At 37.0% G+C, this 25109-nt stretch overlaps 2 protein-coding genes across 2 annotated transcripts; one reads left to right on the top strand and one right to left on the bottom strand.

Annotated features, from left to right (window-relative positions):
* Positions 1-482: 482 nt before the first annotated feature.
* Positions 483-3367, bottom strand: rpl34 (ribosomal protein L34). Its single transcript, XM_052129658.1, has 5 exons — positions 3318-3367; positions 2803-2870; positions 2594-2693; positions 736-839; positions 483-608 (listed from the first exon to the last, which is right to left on the bottom strand). The coding sequence occupies exons 2-5, from the start codon at positions 2862-2864 to the stop codon at positions 524-526; spliced, it is 351 nt and encodes a 116-aa protein (XP_051985618.1). The 5' UTR covers positions 2865-2870; positions 3318-3367; the 3' UTR covers positions 483-523.
* Positions 3368-4377: 1010 nt separating this feature from the next.
* trmt44 (tRNA methyltransferase 44 homolog) lies at positions 4378-23536 on the top strand. Its single transcript, XM_052135664.1, has 11 exons — positions 4378-4784; positions 4863-4971; positions 7018-7237; positions 8375-8443; positions 9416-9523; positions 9872-9943; positions 11155-11261; positions 13075-13258; positions 13983-14337; positions 21835-21951; positions 22755-23536. The coding sequence occupies exons 1-11, from the start codon at positions 4427-4429 to the stop codon at positions 22982-22984; spliced, it is 1929 nt and encodes a 642-aa protein (XP_051991624.1). The 5' UTR covers positions 4378-4426; the 3' UTR covers positions 22985-23536.
* The last annotated feature ends 1573 nt before the right edge of the window (positions 23537-25109 follow it).

The following is a 25109-nucleotide window of genomic DNA, read 5'->3' as shown; positions in this document are numbered from 1 at the left end:
TACCAGTGTTATACATATTATACATATGGTTTAGTGGTCTAAGCACATAACTGGTAATCAAAAGGACACTGGTTTGAACCCCACAGCCACCACCATTGTGTCCTTGAGCAAGGCACTTAACTCCGGTTGCTCCGGGGGGATTGTCCCTGTAATAAGGGCTCTGTTAAGTCGCTTTGGATAAAAGCGTCTGCCAAATGCATAAATGTAATTTATAATTACACAAAATGAATAGAGTGGATTGCATTCATACGTGGGAAACCATTTAGATATGATCCAAATCAAAACACATGTTCAACTGCAAGCCATGTTTCATTTGGCTCAATTTTCTTAGTTGTAAAATGTGGCCATGATAAATAACCTAAAATAAAATTAATTCATACCAATGCAACCTGAAAACTATTTTACTCAGCATAGATTAACTTTTTCTTAACCTGGTTTTCAACATAAACGTCAACCTTCTAAACAAGAAAAAATGACAACAGTGATGTCCAAATCTTTTATTTTAAACAATACGAATCCACATTTACTTAGACTTCTGGCTCTGTGCCTGTGCCTTCAGTACTTTGACAACAATCTTCTGCTCCTCAATGAGGAAAGCCCGCTTGATCCTAAAAAGTGAGAGACAGATGTTTAATGTGTTCATAGAAGGCTTTTAAAGTTTGTACCATGAATATCAAATTATTTAAAAACTAGTCCAAATGATTTCCAAGTAATGCAATGGCTTCAGTCCATTACCTGTCTCGTACACACTTGGCACACATGGAGCCACCATAGGCTCTGCTGACGTGCTTCTTGGTTTTTGACAGTCTCATAAGGACCTGGGGCCTCACAGCACGAATCTGTTCAGGAACAAACATTACAATATTGTTTCAACCATGCCATTTCGATTATGTCAAGTTTCCCATCTCCTTGACGTGAACAGTTTAAACAAGCTCAATATATAATGGAACTCCAGCAAGAGTTGAAGCAATTATTTTGTAATTACAATCTGACGTAGACTTACAATAGATGTGAACTGGAACTTGTTGTGCTGTTGAGTCAGTTTGTTTTTCTTTTTTCCTTATAACTGCAATAAACTGTTTTTATCCTTTTACTATACTTAAATCTAAACAGTTGTTTTCAACCTTTTCAGATGCGTATGAAAAATAACTATGGAGAGCACTGCTGATTTGTCTACAATCAGTCACTAACACACAATGCCATTATCAGCATCAGTGAGCAAATAAATTGTGAGGGGATGGAGGCTACCTTGTGCTTTACCCATCAACAAGTGTTTAAAATTGGATATGGACAATGGACAGGCTGTTATGACAATTTTCCGCCATATTTAGCAGCATAAATCTAGTAAACTTTTTTTTTACATCTGCAATTTTTTTGATTTAGTGTAATTTACTGACATTATACTACATGTATGCCGATGGAGTGCGTACTCCAGGTAGGGAAGGAGGTATTGCCCCAAGTGAAGGAGTTCAAGTACCTCAGGGTCTTGTTCACGAGTGAGGGGACAATGGAGCGTGAGGTTGGCCAGAGAATCGGGGCAGCGGGGGCGGTATTGCACTCGTTCCATCGCACCGTTGTCACAAAAAGAGAGCTGAGCCGAAAGGCAAAGCTCTCGATCTACCGGTCAATTTTTGTTCCTACCCTCACCTATGGTCATGAAGGCTGGGTCATGACCGAAAGAACTAGGTTGCGAGTACAAGCGGCCGAAATGGGCTTCTCCCTTAAGAGATAGGGTGAGGAGCTCAGTCATCCGTGAGGACCTCGGAGTAGAGCCGCTGCTCCTTTGCGTCGAAAGGAGTCAGTTGAGGTGGTTTGGGCATCTGGTAAGGATGCCCCCTGGCCACCTCCCTAGGGAGGAGTTTCAGGCACATTCAACTGGGAGGAGGCCTTGGGGAAGACCCAGGACTAGGTGGAGAGATTACATCTCCACACTGGCCAGGGAATGCCTCGGGGTCCCCCAGTCAGAGCTGTTATAATATGAATCGGGATAGGGAAGTTTGGGGCTGCCCCCGCAACTCGACTTCGGATAAGCGGTTGAAGATGGATGGATACTACATGTGTCATATGCCCCCGAATCTACGCCACTGAATACAGCTGCTGGGTGACAGTAAATTTGCAATCTCATTTGTGAAAGCCATAATCCATCGCTCTCCATTTTATTCTTAATTTGGAAAGTTTTGAAACATAAGTGTGATGCTTTTCTTTTGATGCTGGAGGAAATGGGTAAAATGTCTCCCACTCAATGCTATCGAAGTCTACCCGGCAATTGTTTACTTCTGCGTTCCTAAACCAAGAAGAGTGAAAAGGGTCCATTTGTAACATGCACACTGTACAAAAATGGAAACAACAAACTATGACTCTACAAAAGCATAGCAAGTACCAGTCGTTGACATCTGTAAAAATAGCAACAAGGGCCAAAAACGACTGCATAATTGCATTTCATATTATATCAGATGACATTTCTAGTTTTTGTACTCATCCTCCATCAACATCCTTCATAGAAATATGATATGCCTGCCTTTTATTACTCTTCAGTCCAGACACCTGCATTGCAAGAAACACAAAATCAAGAGTCATATGCAGGTTTACTTACACCACGAAGTCTACCAGGGCAGATTCCACATGCTGACTTGGGTGCCTTCCCAGTTTTCTTGGTATACAGGTACACAATGCGGTTGCCAGGAGTACGGGACCTGAAAGACACAATGCATTTATTATGTACAGCTTCAATCTCTTAACTGATTGTGTGTAACAATGCTATGGCAAACATCATGAGTGATCTAGCAATGCAGCAGTACTCACAGTCTGGTCTTGTTTGAAGCAGTGTTGTAGGAAAGCCTACGACGGTAAGTCAGGCGCTGCATCTTGACCTAAAACAATCACTTAATTATCTCAAGTCATATCAGAGATACATAGATATATATATATACATATATATGCATTTTTAGTCTGACTCTTCCGACATTGGGACTCGGCGACAGAATAGACAACACATAGATTAACACATTTACAAACATATTTATTTTGTCAAATCAACGAATGCAATAATAACGATGATCATTTTATTTAAGGTCTAATAATAAATCTGAATCGGAGACGTTCCTGTTTGTAAATGGACGTGACACTTTTGCAGCTGAAACCTCAAGCAGTAGCAAAGTTGTTACTTGTATCTTTACTGATTAAATATAGCACTGAGTTTTTATATTATAGATTGTTCTAAATATAAAGCTCTAAATATTATGTATCTGGTCCTTAGAAACGGCAGATTGTGATGGATGTCTGAATCATATTTTCAGGGAAAAGATAATCCGCCATACCTGTTATCACTGCCGACGGAAGAGGAAGAGCTAATGCGGGTTGAAAGTTCAAAATCTGTCCGGACCGGAAACAATACGTTTGCAAAGGGCAAAATAAAAGCCGGATCAGAGCCCCTCTATCATTTTACACCCAAATGAATAACGTGGCGATCCCATAGACATTTTAATTTTTGGACACTGGCGAGGAAACTAGAGGCCATTTATATTGTTTTTTTTAATGGATGTCTATGGAGGAGATGCTTGTGTGTGCTGAATAAACTGCTTTTGTGAGGAAACAGTTCATCGCTTAATGCATTTGCCCCCAGTCCGTTAATCTTCAGCATATTTTACACCACAAATCTGTATGGAATGAACAATATGTGGCGTTTACTACTATAAAATTGCTGCTATATAAGAGAAGACGCGTACAATTTTGCGACAAGTAGGTACCAGTTCACGGCTCTTGCCATTCATTTGAAAGGTGTCCGCAAACGGTGACTTACTGTCGTAACACACGGCGCTCGGCCATAATAGATTTGTATAATTCTGATTATATATATTTTTATTGTTTATACAGCAGCCTAAAAAAAGTGTTATTCACATGCGTAATTGCCCTAAAAAAAAAAACGTTCTATATATGTTAAAATTAATTATGGTGTTATTGTACACCCTTAACAGGTGTAAAATGAAAAAATAAAAAATAATTGCTGCTAGAAAATTAATTTGAAGATTTTTTTTCCGCAAGAAGACCCTGCTATAATACAAAAATATATATTATTTAGCTGTTGTGTGGTCTGTTTCTCATGGGATCTATCTTTTTTTCTTCTTCTTCTTTTTTTAACATTAATAACGATATAGAGTAGTTTTTAAATGATTCATCAAAGCACCTTTTAACAAATCATACTTTTATTTTATTTTATTTGTCTTCGAAACCACAAATGATAAAAAAAAAAAAACACATATTAACATACAGTATAATTACAACTATCAATTATTTGTAGAAACAATAACTTTTATTTTGACAGCCAACCGGTATATTCACACACAGCTGTTACTTCGCCGATTTAAGTCAACAGTTTACTCGTGGTTTGTAGTGGACATTTTGATGATGTTGCCCTGTTTTTATATACATGTATGAGGTCGAAAACATGCCGAAACTGTCTGAAATAAACCTTACGGACAAGTGCAGACCAGAGAGTCTGTGGTCCGCTGCAGATGTTTGGATAAAGAAACCACATGTTGTTAATAAGAGGCTGTGTGGAGTGACAGAGTCAGAGTACAGGGACGTGGACACTGCGGGACTCAAGCATTTCATATCCACTCTCTTGAGGACCAATATTGACATTAATGATATGTTTTACTTTCTTGACGCCGATATTGTGCATAAGGAGCATGAAACAGCAGGACGCTGGTGTGTTGGAGTCAGAACCATCATTCCTAAAGTACACAAGACAGAGAAGTGTGTGTTCAAAGAAATTATCATTAAAGGTAAGAACAGGACCAGTTGGTTGTATGATTTGATGTAATTTGTCTCGTAAAATATAGATTTATTTTCTCTTTTCCAAGACATTATTGGAAACGCAGTGACATTCATCCCTTTTGAAGAGAACGGGCAAGTGACTCTCAAGAGCAGTAACATTTATCAAATCCAGCTGCAACTGAAGTCAGAGGTCTGGTGAGTATCTACTACTCCAATGGAGATATAATGGTGCCCCACCTCCATTATTACCTCCAAAATGCCACTATTACGTCCCCAAAACTTTCCAAATGAAGAAATAATTTAGCAAATGTACTGTATCTCTCTCTCTCATCAGCTAATTCCAGGGTAATATAATACAAAGTGTAATTTTATACATTGTAAATGTTACATTAAATAATTAAAAGTGTATGTATGTATGTATGTATGTATGTGTATATATATGTATGTATGTATGTGTATGTATGTATGTGTGTATATATATCTCTCAGTACTGTGCAAAAGTCAGATGTTTCACAAAAAAAATTGTCTTAAGATGGTGTTTTATATTTTCAGCTTTAGTGTGTCAATAGGAAATCTAAATGTTAGACTCCCAAACATTACTTTTGCAATAGATTAGAATAGTAGAACAGGGAGCCCTGCCTGATGTCATGGCCCCCACAAAGCCCCCCACTGAACATCGTGCCTGTCTGAGATTGCATATAGAGACAGAAGCAATTGAGACAGCCTACACTGTAAACCAGAGCAGTACTACTACCTTAAAACATTAATGGTGTATCAATCAAATCCAGTTATTTAGTTGACACAACAATAAACTTCAAATTTTTCTTAACGAGTAATGATGTTTTAATTTTATTTGAGTCTATGTTTTTGAGTAAACATTGCCAACTGCATCAATAATTTATGAGCATACCAAGTCATGCAGCGTCTTTTTTACATGTATGGATGTCAGAGCCATGACATGTGGTGCTGATGCATCGCAGGTGACCCGAGTTTGAATCCCGACTCGTGAGGTTCTTTCCCGATTCCATTCCCACTCTTCTTTCCTGTCATTTCCTGTCTCCTCTCCATTAACTATGTCATTAAAAGCCTTCAAAAGGACAAAAATAAATAAATAAATAAAAAATAGCTGACCATTTTTTTTTTTTTAAATTACAAATTAAATTAAAAAATATTTATGGATTACTTTTATGCTGTCTTCATGTGCTTTTGGAGCGTCAAAATTTTGGTACACATTCACTTGCATTATATGGACTTGCAGAGTTGAAATGTTCTTCTAAAAATCTTAATTTGTGTTCTTCAGCTGAAAGAAAGCCATACACATCTGGGAAGGCATGAGGGTGATTAAATGATGAGAGAATTTTCTTATAAACTTCAAGTGAACTATTTTCAAATAACAATGTATCAAGAGTACCTTCTCTTCAGGTGCCTTCTAAATCATTACTAGTCTGTAAAAATGCATACTGTAATGTTGAACCTCAACAATAGATATATGACATTCTTACTGAACTGAAAGAGCAAGAAACTGCTCAGTAGGGGGCAGCTCGGGTTTGTGCTCAGGCTTTATAGACTGCTCTGTTCTTCTCACTTTGTTCTCATCCTTTTTGATTACCTATTCAACAGAGTTAAACTCAGCTGGAGAAGTAGCCAAAAATGCTGCGTCACCATTAAATAAATCAGTGGTCGCTTTCTAAAATTTATTATCACTGGGGGCTGAAAAACGCTTTATTTAGCTGCAAAATCTGTGGATTGTTAACTGTGAAAGCAACAGATAAAATACATGCTGGACTTGTAGTGCATCTCTTTAGCCAATTGCATACTTGACAATGCCTACTTGTATTGATTGGCACTGAGCATAAAAAAGGAGCCTTGATCAATAAGACTATAAAATTAGGGAATGGAGAATGTGGTAAAATGTGTAACAAAAAGCAATATTTAAAGTATTGTTACTTTTGTCCTCCACATCTTTGCATTTAAAGAGATTCTATATTTTATTTATTCATTATGCATATGGCATTATGCATGTCATTCAAGCTTGTAAAACTTCAAACTTTGTCTATATACAGTAGATCTCCTGCTCCTTTCAAGTTGTTTCTAGAAATTTAGACTGAGAACAGTCAGACCTCACAGTCACATGATGCACCTCAGAGTTTTACAGAGAAAGATATTGCGTTATCAGTCCAGTCATATTGAGGGAACGGCTTTGTTTATGCGATTATTGTATGACTCTTCTCTCTTTTTCAGGACTTTGTCTCTTCATGCTCTGAGGCCCGAGCAGTGGTACAGTGATGGAGTGGCATACCCTAAACTGTCCTGGCTCTGTACTGAACTCCTGCCTAAACTATCACGCTGGGCTCTAGAGAGCAAGACCAGTGAGTTTAAGAGCACCCTGTCTCTCGTACCAGTGGAGAAGTACAGCATCCTCTACCAGCAGCTGAAAGAGAAGTACAAAGAATTAGTGAAGGTGAGGTGGTTGTCTTACCACATGCATCAGGGATGGACTGGCCACATGCACGGTATAGGACTTGTCCTGATTGTCTGGCTGTCGAAACCAAATTCGTATACAAAGCAACCAACCATGTCTCATATTGAAAATGTGTCTCTATATACATTTTTGTAAAAAGTGTCATACGTGTCTTCAGGTACAATTCCCATCAGTTTCCAGGAGAAATTAACACTAGCGGTGCTACAACATCTGTGTTTTATTCACTTTCACTCAAATCATGACTTTAATGGCTGATAATGACTTCATAAATACTTATGTTTCTGTCTATTACTTAGACCCTGCTATTTTATGAGATCGACACACTATTACTCGTATCTTTTAAAAATGATGCATTTCAATGCTTGTATTACAGACCCACCTACATATATACACTTATTCCAGAGTGAATCCCACCATGCATACAGTGCATAGGTCAAGAAAAATCTGTAAAATTATAATCATCAAGGGCCACATCACATTTTTGTGTAATTTTTCTAATGTTAAAATAATTTGCTTAATATGCAGAGACAACTATTAGTAAATCATTCATAGGTTGACTTTCCCAAAAAGTGTTCACACTGTGGCTCTGTGGTGATATCATAACATTGCTCTGCATGCCCAAATAGCAACATTGGCTCAACCAATGTGTGTGCGTTTGGGACAGGACTATCTGTTTGTTTGACCAGTGGAGGACGGGGGAGTGTTCTGGACAAAAGAATGTGCTTTACTAAGCCAGTTTAAAAACATTAGTTTTGCAATTCTGTTTGGTGGCACTAGTGGCACTGAAATAACTTGTATTGTTTTTAACCACCCAAACATTTAGCATTAAATAAAAAATTTGTGTAATTTAATTGTGTTGCCTTTGCAATGTAAAAACAACTATTTAAGACAAGTGAATAGCCTTATCTCTCAACTAGGTAAAAAAGAAGAAAATTGGTTCTGTTACTGTATATAGTTCAGGATTATCCACTGTAGGGGTTGTGAGGAGTCTTCATGGGTCCTGGACCATTTTTTAGTCTCAGACATGCATTCAATGTTTGCTTGCATTGGATTTGTCTGCAAAGTTTGACATGCCTGCAAAGTCATTAAAATAATAAAAGCAATTCATTGTTTAAGGTCTGGCCTGAAGTTACTGATCCGGAGAAGTTTGTGTTTGAAGATGTTGCCATTGCTACATATCTGTTGGTAAGTTGTAATGTCCCTTTATTATGCTATTTATGTGTCGATCAATAGCTTATGTTTGTTTTTATTATAGATATATATATATATATATATATATATATATATATATATATATATATATATATATATTGTGTACTAGTAAATAGGAAAACATATTTGAGAACTTTTTGAATTTATATTGATATAATATTCTTAAAGAGATGTTCACCCAAAAATGAAACTTCTCTCACCATTTACTCACCCTCATACCATCTCAGATGTGTATGGCTTTTTAAGAATAAATTAAGATTTTTAGAAGAATATCTCAGCTCTGTAGGTCCATATGATGCAAGTGAATTTTGGCAGAACTTTGAAACTCCATAAAGCGTATAAATGCAGCATAAATGTAATCCATACGACTCCAGTGGTTAAATCCACATCTTCAGAAGTGATATAATAGGTGTGGGTGAGAAACAAGATAAAATTGTAAGTACTTTTTAATATAAATCACCACCTTTGAACAGCCCCGACCAGTAGGTGGCGATATGCACGAAAAAATGTGAATCGCCAAAAAAACAAAAGAAGTATGTGGAAGTGAAAGTTGAGATTTATAGTAAAATGGATTTAATGTTGATCTGTTTATCTCCCACATCTATTGTATCGCCTCTGAAGACATGGATAAAACCACTAGAGTATGGATTATTTTATGCTGCCTTTATGTGCTTTTTGAAGCTTTTCTTATTTGGTCACCATTCACTTGCATCCTATGGACCTACAAAGCTGAAATATTCTTCAAAAAAATCTTGTTTTCTGTAGAATAAAGATAAAAGGTCATTCACATCTGGGATGGCATGAGGGTGAGTAAATGATGAGAGAATTTTTATTTTGTGTGAACTATTCCTTTGACCCTATCATAAATGACAGCTGTAAATGGGCTTTAATGTACTCTTGGACACCACATCAGAAAACCACTTTGTTTCTCTGTCCCTGGTGCAGGTCTTGTGGGGTGAGGAGCGTGTTGAAAAGGGAACAACAACCAAACAGTCCTTTGTTGATCTTGGCTGTGGAAACGGCCTCCTGGTTCACATATTAAATAAAGAAGGGGTAGGTTAACTAATACATGTACTACCATGTTGAATTACTACACTGTGTACTGTATGTGAAGCCTGTGAATCAGCAGAGGAGCCCCTTATTGTTGAGCTCTTTTGATTTGTTATTATTCATCCAGTGTTAAAATCAATGATACAGCAGATACCATGCAAGTAAAAAAATAAATAAAATATGAGCACCCATTGCTGTGCTGTAGCTTTTAATTACACAGGAGATTAGAAATTTGACTCCCTCCCTCTTGGGACTAAAAGGGAATTATATACTCTTGCTGTGATGTGCTCTATGGTCTGCTTTGATTGAAATTACTCGTGTTTAAGTTAGTCATGCTCTCCTGGGTTTCAGCATCCTGGAAAGGGCATTGACATTCGGAAGAGGAAGATCTGGGACATGTATGGACCTGGTACACATCTAGAGGTAAGATGTTATTGAAGATCACGTCTTTCTTTTATAATAGGGTTTAGCCTCGTTTTCACAGCCATTCAAAGCAGTTTTGCCTCCGAGTTTATCGTACTCCACATGTATATAATTGTATTTTTTTTTTTTTTGTGATATTGTTAAGGGAAGCATCACTGTTTCTACTCTTTTATAGTTTTTAAAAACTCCTAAGTATTTATCTTCGGCCCGTGACTCATTTCACGTTGTTTGTGATACAGGACATGAAAGATAACTTAAGATGTGCTACTTGTTGAAGAGAGGTGTGCTATTATTTTTCTAAGAGATTTTTCACCTGTTCTACGATAAAAGGGTTGAAAAATAAAATCCCGTAGACTTTGAAGGAGGGACCTGAGCTATATCTAGGGACCAGAATATCATTGAGACTTGGGGTGGACTCTTTTGACTTGGACCAAAACGTAACACTCTAGCAACCACCCACAATACCCTTGAAACTGCCTAGTCATACACTAACATGCTATTTCTTTCAGAAAATGTGATAATCTAGTTGCAAAGAATAATCTTTAAACAATAACTATTTATGTACTATTTATAACTATTAGAAGGAAAAAATATATTTTTAATTAAGTTGCTAAATTAATAACAAATGTTCAGAAAAACATTCTGCTAAACAATGATTAAAATCCAGTATCGGAATTGCTATGTTTCAAGGAAGTCAAACCTTTTTTCCACTCGATCCTGTTGTTATACAAGCCTTGTTTTATTATTTTTCTCTGCTCATCGTAGAACATAGCTCAGAACATTCCCAGAGCTCTGTTATTTACGATGTCCTGCACTGAAAGAGGTGCAGAGATGCTTTAGTGGCAGGTCTATCCGGAAGCTCTGTGAATTTAGGAGGTGCATTTGTGGTTCAGTGAAATCCCTGTAGTATTTCAACATTGGTGAAACACATGGTGTGCCCATCTGCACATATTTACTACAGTCTGGGATGCCATGAGTGGGCTGTCTGCTGAAAAAATGGGGGGTCAAGGCTCGCACAGCTGGTCAAGCTGCATGTAGGTTTGTTTTAGTACATGATCTGATTGTAATTTGTCATCAGTACAATTTAATACGTATTAATACGTATTGATTTTCTTAGCTTATCCATTACATACCGCTATGAGTGCCTACCAATGTCATTCCGTTTTCAGTCAATGATTATGAAATATGGCGCCTGCTCTCATCTATTTCAGGAAAATGCCATCACACCCAGCGATGGCTTCCTCTTCCCCACCACAGACTGGCTAATTGGAAACCACTCAGATGAGCTTACACCATGGATCCCCATTATAGCAGCCAGGCAAGTCATCAGCAGAGGAAATTTAGCACTAGATTTGAGGAGACACCTGCTCTCCAGTTAATTTATCTTAAGTGACTGGGGACTTTATGTATTCTGCTTTTCCAACATTAGTTTGCACACTAAATAAATGATTCCTTGTGGTTTGGGATGGTGGGGAGAATATTTAAATTAGCTTTTAGTTTGGGCAAAAAAAAACTTGTGTTATTACAAATAAAATGTCAAATTATTTAAAATAATAGTTGGGGAAAAAAGAAAATAAATTCCTCTCTGGATCAGATTGGAGTTCAAATCATGGTAAACAATAAATACATGCTAGTTTAGCTCTATTCTGTTTGCTAATCCAGTAAGTAACACAATTAAAACCCAGAACACCATAGCAACATGGTGTTATTTCAGAAAACAAAACTTCCAAATTGCATAGAAGAATCTCCAAACAGAAGCTCTTTTCTAAGTTAACAATTAGAAAAACTACATTTAAAGAAGCTGGTAAAAGTTACTTAAAAGGTAAGTATAATTTGTGTTATGACAACTAGTAGCTATTATTTAATGAGTAATGCCTTGTTATATACTGTAGTCCCTTTAATGTTTGCAGTGTGACCGTTACCTCCCACAGGATTATGTGACTTTAAACTGCAAGCACTTTTCTCATTTATATACATTGGTTTAAAAGGCTGGCATTCACCATATTCAGCAGCAGTTATATTAAGTATAGAGATATAAATAGCTATAAAGTCTATACAAAAATGTTTCAGACAGTCTTTTTGTATCTTGGCTCAGACACTAGGTGGAGATGGTTAGCTTGACCAATTTATTCATATATTGTCTGTGTAATGTTGTGGAATGGTCTGGATCTGTCTCGCCATCTCTGCTTTACTAGTTGACAGATGTAAAAAAAAACATTATATATATATAATATATACACAGTATACTATGTATATAGTATTACTATTTTTTTTTTTTTTTCCTTCAGTTCATTTAAATACTGTGCAAATATCTCTTGTTATCTCTCTCAATTAATGAAATCATAAAAACCATATGTATGATACTGTATGATAATTCTAGAATAGAAATCTGTTGTTTAAAATAGTTTAAGATGACATTTAGCTTGTCACGCTGTATGACACTGATGTCACTGCTGGACAAATCATGTCAGCTACTACATATTATATATTTACCTTTTTTTATTTCCCTTTAATTGAGAGGAAATAAATAGGCTTCAGGTGAATATTAAAGAGAAAGAGAAAGACGCATAATATTTATTTTTGGCTTTATTTTACAGCTTCATTATCTGTTACAGTACGATTTCCTGTTAATCTGCTTTGAAACTGTGTGTTGTGAAATGCGCTATACAAACAAATGTTTCCTCTCATACAGGAAATCATTCCTTGTAATTTTTACCAACTCATATTTTTTAAATCTCTTTGTAAAACGATTGGTAATTCAAGCAAAAATAACATATCCAGACAAAAACACAATTCAAAATGGAGCCTCATGCAAGTGATTGAAAAAAGAGAATGATACTGAAACAATGTTACTATAATAAGTGATCTATAATAACTCATTAAACATGTTTGCTGACTGCAATAATGGTAGCAGTTGCTCATGTACAGAACTGGCATCGCCTGAAAATGTAGTTTGAAACTAGGTCAAGCTGAGAATAACTGGACTTGAAATGCTGCTGGTTAGTTAACCATTTAATTGTATTTCTTTTTTTGAAGGGGGTATTAATTTGAAATGGAGGCTGTTGGATTTGTTCTTTGTAGATATGTGGAATATTAATATGCCAAATGTCTCAACTGTCTATCTTGTCTAGATCTTCTTACTCGTGCCGCTACTTTGTGCTTCCCTGCTGCTTCTTTGACTTCTTTGGGAAATACCAGCGCAGACAATGTAAGAAGTCACAATATAAGGAGTACATCGATTTTATCACTGATGTCAGCATAGAATGTGGCTTCCATACAGAGGAGGACTGCCTTCGGATCCCCTCCACTAAACGGGTAGGTTGTGCCAGTGTCTAGACTGGTCTGTTTGAAGCAGGCTATTTTTGAGGTAAATTTATATTACTTCCATTAGCAGCTCCTCACTGTGCCATGATCAAAACAAAAGATCTCACAGACGGAAGAACATATTTGGCCGTTGCACGGCCACTTTCTGTTTTTCATCATCTTGTGTCATGCGTCACATTTTTAAGATGGCTTTTCAATTTAAAAATAAAATAAAAAATATAAAAACCCTAGGTTCTTTTCAATTTAGTTGCTTTCTATCTAGCTGTTTTAAAAGGAAAAACACACCCTGTGGGAATGCACTCTGATCTTTTCCAACTGAGTGTTGAGCACTGTTGCTACCCAGGACTGAAATGTACACATGTGAAGTGTTGATACAAATATATGTGAGCCAAACTATAATTTTCATGATCAATCATTGCTGTCATTTCTGAGTGTTCTAGTACTCCCTATCTCATAGAAACATTTTCTCATCTACATATAGTATCTCTAGATCTTGCCCTTTTTTCCCTCTGTCTTGTTGTAGCATTATTCAGAAGAATGCATGTGAATCTCTGAATTGAGTAGCAAATAATAGGTTGTGTTTTTTAAGAACAGCTCTGCATAGACCCTACTGTATACACTCCACTGGCGGCTCTGAGGTTGTGAATTAATGTGAAAGCCGAGGTCAAAACAAGCCATGCTCCGTCTCATTCTGTTGTGCTGTGCTCTTTTGCAGGTATGCATCATAGGCAGATGTAGGAGTTACGCCGAGGCAGATGAGGCTGTAATAGAAGAGAGACGAAGTGATTATATCAGAGGGCGTCAGGCCTTATTCACAAGCTCAGGGGTGAACATGAGTGCCAATCAAAGTGGCCATGATCACCTTGAGAATGGACGGAGCATCCCAACTGCAGCGAGTGACTGGGTAAATGGCTTCCAGCCGAGAGAGAAGATTGAGTCTGTCAGAAATTGTGCGGCCCTTCCGAGGGATTTTGTGGATGCAGTGGTTCTGAGGGTGGCAAAGGCCTTGCTGAGTCAGACTGAGGAAAATGTGGAGAAAAATGATAGCTGTGATACGTGGAACACAGGAGGTAAGAATAGTTCCTAAATATGTTTCAATTGGCAAACCAGACATGAAAATGATGAGTAGCCAAGGGTACTGTATGTGCAAAAAAAAAAATACCTTGATTTAATAAACCTACTTTTATTTAAATATTGTAGGGTGTAATCTGAAACGAGTCATGTGTTTTAAATAGAAAGGACACATTTATTTTAAGAAACAACCTTGATTTTGCAGCACCAAAATGGAAAAAGATATTAATGGCTTGTTTTGACCTCTGCTTTCACATAAATAGGGAAGTTATTCCCTATTTAGTGAATAACTTAACCTCCAGTGTGCTGCCTGTCTGCACTGGTCTCGAAACAGTTTGAAATGTGCCTTATTTTAAACCTAACTCAATAGAAAGCCTCTGAAAGCTACATTTTTCAACTTTTGGATCAATACATTTATTCTCAATGTGAAAATGCACTGTAAATATAGGATTATGTTTACTAATGTTAATGAATGGAACCATATTGTACAGTGATAATAAAGTATAACAAAAAGTATATTAAAATGAAGAGAAATGACCCACAGATGTGTTCTAGTTATATAGCTATAACTAACATGTTTTTTCAACTTGAGGGAAGTTCCCATTTTCCACATATGTGGACTTCGTCTTTATCAGCGTGCTTACACGTGAACAATGAATGGATGTTTTAAAGTGAAATATCAATCTAAACTACGCTCCTCTTTACAACCAAACAGGTTTCAATGGAAAAACTTAGAGGTTTCTTGTGAGAGGCACTTTTGTTGGCGCTGCGCCCATAGGAACGCTTCACAGAAAAGAAGTTGTGTCGTGATGTGGTGCGGCAGAAATGCAACCCTAAAATGACAGTGTTGTGTAGAGTCTTGTGAACAATATTCAGTCTGTTTTATTCATTTTGGTTATGCATTGTGTATAAAATGAAGCCAAAATATACTGGGTCACACAAGGTTCATTTCCAAACCAAATGTCAAATTGAAGGACAACAAATAAGAGAATTTCACAATTCATTATAAAAATGGTATAAGTACATGTATACAAAAAGTGTACATGAACTTACCTGTATACCTTTTAACAATAAACTGAAATAAAGGGAAACAAGGGGATGTAAGGAGTTAACCAAGGTATTGATGTGTAAAAAGAAAAGTACACAATGACCCAAAACGTTTTATCTGCTTTCTCCTCGTCTTGACGGCATTAAGTTTCTCTATGTTCTTTCTCCAATTAACACATACCATCTTGCATAACTCGCATAACATCTGTCACAAGCTGAAAAAAGAGACTAAAGTGAGAATCATGGGGATAGCACTTAAGCACTGTGGACTTTAATGCACTGTAAATGCAGAAAAATCTGTAATTGTGTCAAAAACTTCATATGAATTTAAAGCAAAATTAATAAATGCTGTTTCCTCTGTGGTTAGTTATCTTAAATGCAATCTACTTGAACACGATTCATCATATGGAGTGACATGCCAAATGTTATCTCTTCATACAGTATGATTTATTGTCACATTATATTATATTTTGTCAAGTTAGGTCAATCTGCGGCCTAATTGAAATCATTTAGCATCCTCATAGCATACTAACTGCCAAAAGACAACAAATGAACAAGACTTGCATTTTTGTGTGAATGCTAGTCCAAAATGGATTAGCCTTTCTTTTTTTTCTTTTTTTACAAACATACGAACCAAAATTACCCCCCTGACATTTGTATGTGCTTGTATGTGTTTGTTGTGCTGATGCTGGCTGAACATACCTTTTAGAGCTACTTGGCTCATGCATGGATAAACGATGACAGCAAGCAGAGTGCTTATTCACTTTGTAGTGTGAGGCACTTAATTTGAATAAAGTAAAAACAAAAAGTATCAGTATTGGCAAGTGCCGAAAAGGAGGTATCGATATATGTACTCGTTCAGATATATGTACTATATCAGTACAATATAATGTAGTGTTATGCATAGCTTGAGCAAAAGCTAATTAACCACAGCTAACCCTTTTATTATACATTGAACTTTGCATATATATTGCCATGTTTGCTACATTTTAATTGCATACTCTATATTTTAAATGGAAAAATAGGATTTGTTCTTGTTGTTTGAGTGAACACAGAAAGCATCTGCAAGACGCACCAGATGAGCATTTTTAAGTTAAGCTCAACATTCCTCTGAAATCTCTGAAATTCTAGTGTGCTGAAATTGCAGTTAAAGTTACTAATGCACTACAGCTAATTTCCACAAAGCTGACCAACAGATTTGATTCCAAACGAATCTGAAAACCAATATAAATAAAAGTAATAAACTAGTTCCATGTACTGTAGCATTCGTTATCATCAGAAAGCGTGACTGACACCTGCTGACCTTTTGAACTTTTTCACTCTTCTGCTTGTGTGATCCACACAGTATATGACAGAATGAGGTGGCTTGTGCACACGCACAATTCACATCCTGATTCAGTTATAACCCTTAAAGGAGTCGCATGCAGTATTACTGAATACACTGTTGAGAGAAAAAATAGAGAACAAAATAGACAGAGAGACAGGCGGTTGCCATCAGGGCAGATCTTGGATGTTGTTGTCCGTTTGAATTATGCACCCTTGCTTTTATGTTTTATGCACGAGTTATATTTGTGTAGAGGTATTTCAATAAGGTATTTTAAATTACATGCCTTTAAAAGGGCTGGGACATGTGAAATTTGGGCAATGCCCCCTTGAAGCATTCCTGAAAAACCGTTAATATTAGCTTATGTAAGAGTACTGTTTATAAAAACGTGTTTGTAATGCAGTTTAAATGTTTTTACAAGAAGGATGTTTTTATGGCCTGTCAGTAATTAAACACGCACAAAGAATAGACTTGAAATGCTTTGATTTAGCTACTTAAAGGGAGAGTTCACCCCAAAATTTAAAATCATTTACTCATCCTCGACTTTGACTTTCTTTCATCTGCTGAACATAAAGATTTGTAGAAAATATCTTGGTTCTGTAGGTCCATACGATGCAAGTGAATGGGTGCCAACATTTTAAGCTCCAAAATCCACAAAAGGGCACCATAGAAGTACTCCAGATGACGCTGGTGGTTAAATCTGTGTCTTTTGAAGTGACATGATAGGTGTGAGTGAGAAACAGGTCAATTTTTAAGTCCTTTTTCCTTAACTTTCTCCTCCTGTTTTTGGTGATTCACATTCTTTGTGCACATTGCCCCCTAATGGGCAGGGAGGACAATTTATGATAAAAACAAAATATGACTTGTACATTGATCTGTTTATCACCCACACCTATCATATTGTGTCTGAACACATGGATTTATGTCATATGGATTACTTTTATGCTCCCTTTATGCGGATTTTGGAGCATCACAATTTTGGCACCTTTTCACTTGCATTGTGAGGACCTACAGAGCTGAAATTTTCTTCTAAAAATCTTCATTTGTGTTCTGCAGAAGAAAGAAAGTCCTACACATCTGAGATGTCATGAGGATGAGTAAATCATGAGAGAATTTTCATTCTCATGATAAAAATCTGTTACTGATATTGTTACAGTACAATATTATCAGTGTACGGAATGACAAATGTATACAGCACTGAGTCATTTCAGTTGCGAGGTTTTCTCAGCCATTAATTTACATTTGCTTACCCTCTCTAAAGGGCATCTCATAATGCACTTATATTTGTACTTGATATTATATTAGGGCTTCAAATGCAAAGAAGTCTGGCGCCTATGATTTTAGGCTTAAGTCTTTTGCCTGGTATGTAGAAATCCTTGTTTTCCCCTGTCGAAATATGTAACTAGGATCTCTTTTTTCATGTGACTTGCTTTTGGTTAAAATGTTTTTGTATCACAGTAAGGATTTTGAAGTTGCATGCTATCAATGTTTTCATGTTGTTGTTTGTTTCTTATTTGAAGAGCTGTATGTCGCATCAAGTCAGCTTTATTGTAAAGCCCTTTTCACAATACATATTGTTTCATTGTGGCTTAACAGATAATCCTGCCCTAATGTCTTAAAGTCCCCAGTGAGCAGGGGGCAAAAAACTCCATAAGATGTTAAGTAGTGTAGGGAGAAAAACCTTCAGAAGCAACAGATTCCTCCTCTCTGGAATTACCATAAAGGTACATCTGCAAAACATAATCTTGCTACACAATATGTGTAATAATAGTAATGCTTTTGTTGAATAATTAAATGTTTAAACAGTAAGGATGAAAATTACATTTTAAGGATATTGATTAGTTTATAGTATTTGGAGCCAATTCTAAATTGACTGGAGAGACGCAGGCAGTGTTCAGTGAAGTGTAATTTTCTGTCTTGACTGGTACAGGCTGTAATTGGCAGAATAGGCATCGCTGTAAGGATTAGTTTTTTTTCCCCACACCAGTGTCAAAGTGCATGGACTCAAACTCCTATATATTAAATGGCTGTGAAGACCTCTCAAGAGCTTTTCTGAAACGTTCCATCTACTGCTCAAGAAAAGATGCATGTGCTGGGTGAAGGTTACGACAATGATATATCTGTTAGATGAGCTTCAGCAGACCCAAACTGACATTCACTAATTCAGAACATGAACTTGTGGGTCAAGGCGTCAGAGATTGGGTTCACCATGTGCTGCGGGGGAACGGGTTTCTGCGGCACATTGGGTCTCACAGCCCATGGGTCTACTCGTGGTTGCTATGGAAACAGGTTTACGGTCTGAAGATTCCAGCCAGCCTCATTTAAAATGTGTTCCATGAGTACTAGGAGGGATTTCAGATGCTATTTATAAGTGTACATGAAACGGATGCTCATTTGATCATACATAGAAACACATTGTAAAGGCCTCTTTCGGTACGATTAACATATTTTACGTGTAAATTTGCCTTCGGCTGACATGTGTATCATTTCCATCAGGGTCTTGTTGGGCAGTGTAAGATGAAAAGTAAGGTGTTCTATTACAGAGATCATAGGTTCAATTCTTCAATACCGGGGTTTCTCAGGAAATGCAATATGCCATGGTGAAGTGTAGATTGCTTTGGGAATTTACCTTAAAGAAAGATCTATTTGCTGGTGATTATGGATTCAAAGTGCATTGGTGGCTAGTGGTGGGTATTATTTCCAGTGGCTTGTAATGGCCTGAAAGATCATAGTTCACTGTTTTAGGGTACCATTTAAACACTGATTAGCAAACTATGTTTTACAATATTTTGAATCTCATTTAGTAAAAAATACTGGCATCTGATGCAATTCCTCTAAAGTATGGGATATCTAAGCCAATAATTCTTTGACAAGGGTTCTTTGGCAAACACCATCCATTACCTCACATGCTCGAAGCGGGTGCTCTCAACTGAGTCACAAAGCTGTAAAAGGGTAAAAAACAAAAATCAACTACCGATCTTACAAAGGCCAGTGGGAAAGTTCAGTGATCACAACACTTCAGAAGGTATTTTAATAAAGTCATGTCTTGACTGACATCAAGAAAAATGTCCAACCCCCCTTTATTTGGCAATGTTTGTAAGAACAACAAAGAACTATAGTGTGTTTTCGTACTCCCAAAGATTTGATGGGAATAACAGAAGATGATTGAACCAGCAATTATGGTCTCATTCTCTACTGACTGTTATTAATATTCCTTGTTAATTTCTGATAGAAGTATGGTGCACTAAATAATTGAGATTAAATTTTATTCAGATTTTTAGCAAGGTTGTTTTTATTTCTTTTATATATATAAGAAATAAAAACAACCTTGCTAAAAATCTGAATATATATATATATAAATAAAAATAAAAAAAATTCCACATCAATCTACACTCCATACCCCATAATGACAAAGCAGAAACCAGATTTTGATAACTTGGCAAATAAAGACAAACTGAAATATCACATTGATATAAGTATTCAGACCCTTACCTCAGTACTTAGTCTTTTTGGGTATGACGCGACTAGCTTTGCACTCCTGGATTTGGAGATTGTCTGCCATTCTTCTCTGCAGATCCTCTCAAGCTTTGTCAGGTTTTATGGGGACCGTCGGTGGACAGCCTTTTTCAGGTCACTCCAGAGATGTTCGTTTGTGTTCAATGTCCAGGCTCTAGCTGGGCAACTCAATCACAGAGTTGTCCATAAGCCACTCTTGCATGGTCTTGGCTGTGTGCTTAGGGTCATTGTCCTGTTGGAAGGTGAAACCTCGGCCCAGTCTGAGGTCCTGAGTGCTTTTGGACCAGGTTTTCTTTAAGGATATCTCTGTATTTATTTATGTGTTCAGCTTTCCCTTTAACCCTGACCAGTCCCCTAGTCCCTGTCGCTGAAGAATAACCCCACAGCATGATGCTGCCACCACCATGCTTCACCGTTGGGCTGGTATTGCGCAGGTGATTGGCAGTGCCTGGGTTCCTACAGACATGACGCTTGGAATTGAGGCCAAACAGTTCAATCTTCATTTCATCATACCAGGGAATCTTGCTTCTCAAAGTCTGAGAGTAATTTAGGTGCTTTTTTGTGTCTTGCACTGAGGAGGGGCTTCCGTCTGGCCCCTCTGCCATAATGCCCATATCGATGGAGTGTTGTAGTGATGTTGTCCTTCTGCATGTTTCTCCCATCTCCACACATGATCTCTGGAGCTCAACCAGAGTGACCATCAGATTCTTGGTCACCTATCTTACAAAGGCCCTTCCCCCCGATTGCTCAGTTTGCCTGGGCGGCCAGCGCTAGTCCTGGTTGTTCCAAACTTCCATTTAAGAATTACCAAGGCCACTGTGCTCTTGGGAACCTTCAATGAAGCCAAAAAATGTTTTGTAGCCTTCCCCAGATCTGTGTCTCTACACAATCCTGTCTCTGAGCTCTGCAGGCAGTTCCTTTGACCTCATGGCTTGGTTTTTGTTCTGATATGTAGTTTCAGCTGTGAGACCTTATGTAGACATGTGTGTGTGCCTTTCCAAGTCATATCCAATCAATTGAATTAGCCATCGGTGGACTCCAATCAATGTGTAGAAACATCTCAAAGATGATCCAGAGAAATGGGTTGCACCTGAGCTAAATTTTAAGTCTCATAGCAAAGGGTCTGAATACTTATGTTAATGTTAAAGATTTTTTTTAAAGCATTTTAGCATAAGGCTGCAACATAAAATGTGGAAGAAAATTAAGGTGTGTGTGTGTGTGTGTGTGTGTGTGTGTGTGTGTGTGTGTGTGTGTGTGTGTGTGTGTGTGTGTGTGTGTGTGTGTGTGTGTGTGTGTGTGTGTGTGTGTGTGTGTGTGTGTGTGTGTGTGTGTGTGTGTGTGTGTGGCCCAGACATATTTAGTTGTAGACCCTAAAAACAAATTGCCGTATACAGCACAGTCAGTTTTGATAATATTTTACACATTTTCAATACTAAACTTAATTGCCTTCTTGAATACAAGGTCATTAGTATTTTGGTAGCTTTGAGGTTGTTTATGGTATTTATGGCTTGACCTCTCTTTCATTCTATATAACATCATTGTGCTCGTCTTGTTTTTCAACCACCTACTAATTCCCTCTCACTCCCTCTTTTTGTCTTATTTTCTTCAGGCAGTCTGTTGATTAGTGAAGTAGCTGACCTCCTGGATCAGTCCACTTTACAGGCACTAAAGAAAGAGTGTGGAGGTCTCCAAACACTGCTAAAAAACAACCACCAGGTGTTCAGAGGTATTTAGTGCCGTTCCAGCACTTTAATTTCTAGCTATGAATTATGCTTGACAGATGCTGGCCCTCTGTTACCTCTGGCTTCTGAGCTTTTTTTAGCATGTAGGCAGAGCTTTATACAGTTATGTGTGGGATTCTGTAAATGTCAAAATGCAATTTCAATAAAAAGTGTGTAAAGTTGATGTGTGTAATTTCTGTACCTCTAGTGGCACCAAATGGAATTGCAAAATAAACATTGTTTTCCTGAATATTCCATATGTCTGCCATTTGATAGAAATAGCCATTGTTTCAAACTCACACCATTGGTCAAGCCAGTGTTGCTATGTCAGGCAGTTGGGACACTCAAACAAACAGAGCAGTATTTTTATAGCGCCACAGAGACACGTTGTTTAGATTGAGGAAATCAGCCTGCGAATGGCTTACTTATAGTTGTTTCTGCATATCAAGCTGGAATAGGAGAGAGTATTTTAACACCGAAAAAGTTACATGTTTCAGTTGTAATAGTGCCATATACATTATTCCCTTAGTGTAAATACAATGTATATTTAGAAAGATAAGCAGAAATCCATCGTGAAGTGTGAATATGCCTGGAAGGGGATAAAAAGGGAATTTAAGCACCTCAGGTCATAAGAGAAAATACCACACTGCTGAACATTATAGTCAAGCTGAAACCCCCACAAAATATTACCCCTTCAAAGGAATGCTTTCAAGTTGGCAATCTTATTTTATTTTCATTTCAGGGCTGACAGATACATTTTACAGATAATAATAACTGACATTTATCTCTGTTTCTATTTTTTCCATAGTGGAGGGTGGAAGGGTCTTTATTCGGGATTGGAGAACTCATGCAACAGCACAGAGCTCTAGAGTGAACTCCAAACGCAAACCGCCCCCCGCAGGTGCCCTGAAGACCCGACTCTGCTGGTTCCACACCCACCATCCCCATGGATGCCCACTACCCTTTGAGAATTGTGCCTTTGCTCATGGTGAGACTGAGTTGAGACCTTCCACAAAGCCCCCCAAAAATCGGACCTGAACAGAAGCCTTTTTTCTTATAAAGTTTAACTTGATTTTTGGAGAAAGAACAGAATGCAAAAAGACTTTGGTTCATTTCTGTTTTATTTTCAATAATCCACTCATTATCCAAAGTGGAGCTTGTTTTAAGATGTACATTTTTTACTTAATTTTTTTTTTTTTAAATGAAAGGATCTGAATTTGAATATATATATCCGTTTTATGAGAAACATGTAAAAATGAACGTTTCTAGACACATCCATCAGATGTCATTTTTCAATACATTTTCTGATATGCAAAGAGATCCTTCGACTTTTGGCAGGCTTGTGTTGAGAGAGGGCATGTGCAGTGTAAATGTTAGGGGCATGAATAATTTGGAGGGCCACATGGGGGGTTGGACCTTGTGGGTCACTACCCCTCCACTCAAATGTCAGAGGACAGGATGTCAATCGAGGTCACATTTTTTGTTGTACATCATGGATGCAGATAAATACATCTGATTAATTCAAACAGAGCAAACATTTACACAGCAAAAATGGCAAATGCATAAGATAAGATAATATAGATCTGAATAATAAAATACTGGATTTTCAAATGTATTGGAGTGGCTTGTGGCCTGATATTTAATCAAACCAAAACATCTTTAAATGTAACAACGCTTTTGTTGAATATCTTTTCTACTATATCCAATAAGTCTAAAGAACCATAGACTGTTAAAGGAATATTCTGGGTTCAAAACAAGTTAAGCTCAATTGACAGCAATTGTGGAATAATGTTGATTACCACTAAAATAAATTTAGACTTGTCCCTTCTTTAAAAAAAATTATTTATTTTTTTATTGGGGCCAATCTGTAAATGTTAAAATGTTCATTGTTTTGAAAGTATAGCCACAAAATGTAAACTAAACATGTGGTTTACATGATTTTTGTGTGATAGAATCGTTCTAACCTTTTTTATGTTGTTATATCCAATGTTACAACTTCATTGACATGACGATGTAACAGCAGCAACTCTAAAACCTTTAATGACCATAAAAGCAACAATTATACAACTTCAAACAATACACAAGTTTTAACAGAAAAATGAATGTGCTTTTATAAAGTAATAAGCTTTACATGTCTGCCTTTTCAGAATTTGAAAATTTCAAAAATTGTGAAAAGTGAAAAAAATAAGTGCCTCACTGTAAGTTTCAATACATTTTTGTTGTAAGCATCATTATGCCACAAATTCTGTTGACTGAGCTTAACTTGTATAGTGTATTATATTAAAAAGGCTGGATTGCTTCTTTATTTGTAAGTCACTTTGGATAATAGCATCTCATAAATGATGAAATGTAAAAGCTTAAAGTAGAGAACTAACCTTAGAAATTATATATAATACAATTATTATAAATAAGGCACCTTACCTATGCATTCTTCATGGTAAGGCCTATGTATTTCAACCCATGAAGATTCTTCTTCTTTTTGCCTTGGCGTGCATTTTGGTCTTGTTAATTAGCATACTTTGCATATGGTTTTTGATCATTCCAAGGGATACAGATCCCTTTTAAAAACAAAATATTTATGAGGACCAGTCTACTGATGGAACTGCCAGTATATGAAGATAAGGGAAATTAAAATGTGGTCTAAATGTTTAAACCAAATTTCCATGAGGTTAATGTTAAAAGTAGAATAAGCAGTCAGTGCTTTTAAAGTCTTAATATTCAAAAGCAAGGAGCTTGGCTCAGGTTTGACAAGGCTCTAGTGGGAAACCATGGAAGCTAATGAAGATGCATGGTTTAATTTATTGGTCGAAGGTCGTTTGAAATAGACCACCATGTGTTTCTTTACTGGGCCAATATGTTAGATGTTGTATGTGGTGTAGTTTGTGTAATTACAGTGCAGATAAGTGTCGCCATTCAATATGTTACAAAGAGTTTGAGGCAAGTTGTGTAAGGTCTCCTACAAGCCTGTAGGAATCTGTCAGTCTCTCATCTACTGATGAGAAATCAGTTTGTTAATGGTTCTAGATTTCCCTGATGGTCTTTACTATGATGCTGTGACTGCATCATAAACATTTTTTGTTGCGTCCTACACTGTTGTAAGTGAAGATTGGCAAAAGGTAAGGACACTGAGAGATACATCTTAGACATTATTAAATAATGCAAC

This window comes from Xyrauchen texanus, chromosome 1 (genome assembly GCF_025860055.1).
Source record: "Xyrauchen texanus isolate HMW12.3.18 chromosome 1, RBS_HiC_50CHRs, whole genome shotgun sequence".
Taxonomy (NCBI): domain Eukaryota; kingdom Metazoa; phylum Chordata; class Actinopteri; order Cypriniformes; family Catostomidae; genus Xyrauchen; species Xyrauchen texanus.
The sequence above is the reverse complement of the archived record's forward strand: the minus strand, read 5'-3'. Positions and strand labels throughout refer to the sequence as shown.

Coding starts and splice junctions, on each gene's coding strand:
- rpl34 (XM_052129658.1), bottom strand. CDS start 2,864: ATGCAGCGCCTGACTTACCGTCGTAGGCTTTCCTACAACACTGCTTCA. Junction 840..2,593: donor GCCCTGGTAGACTTCGTGGT/GTAAGTAAACCT, acceptor GTTCCTGAACAG/ATTCGTGCTGTGAGGCCCCA. Junction 609..735: donor GCCAAGTGTGTACGAGACAG/GTAATGGACTGA, acceptor CTCACTTTTTAG/GATCAAGCGGGCTTTCCTCA.
- trmt44 (XM_052135664.1), top strand. CDS start 4,427: ATGTATGAGGTCGAAAACATGCCGAAACTGTCTGAAATAAACCTTACG. Junction 13,259..13,982: donor GGATCCCCTCCACTAAACGG/GTAGGTTGTGCC, acceptor GCTCTTTTGCAG/GTATGCATCATAGGCAGATG. Junction 14,338..21,834: donor TGATACGTGGAACACAGGAG/GTAAGAATAGTT, acceptor TATTTTCTTCAG/GCAGTCTGTTGATTAGTGAA.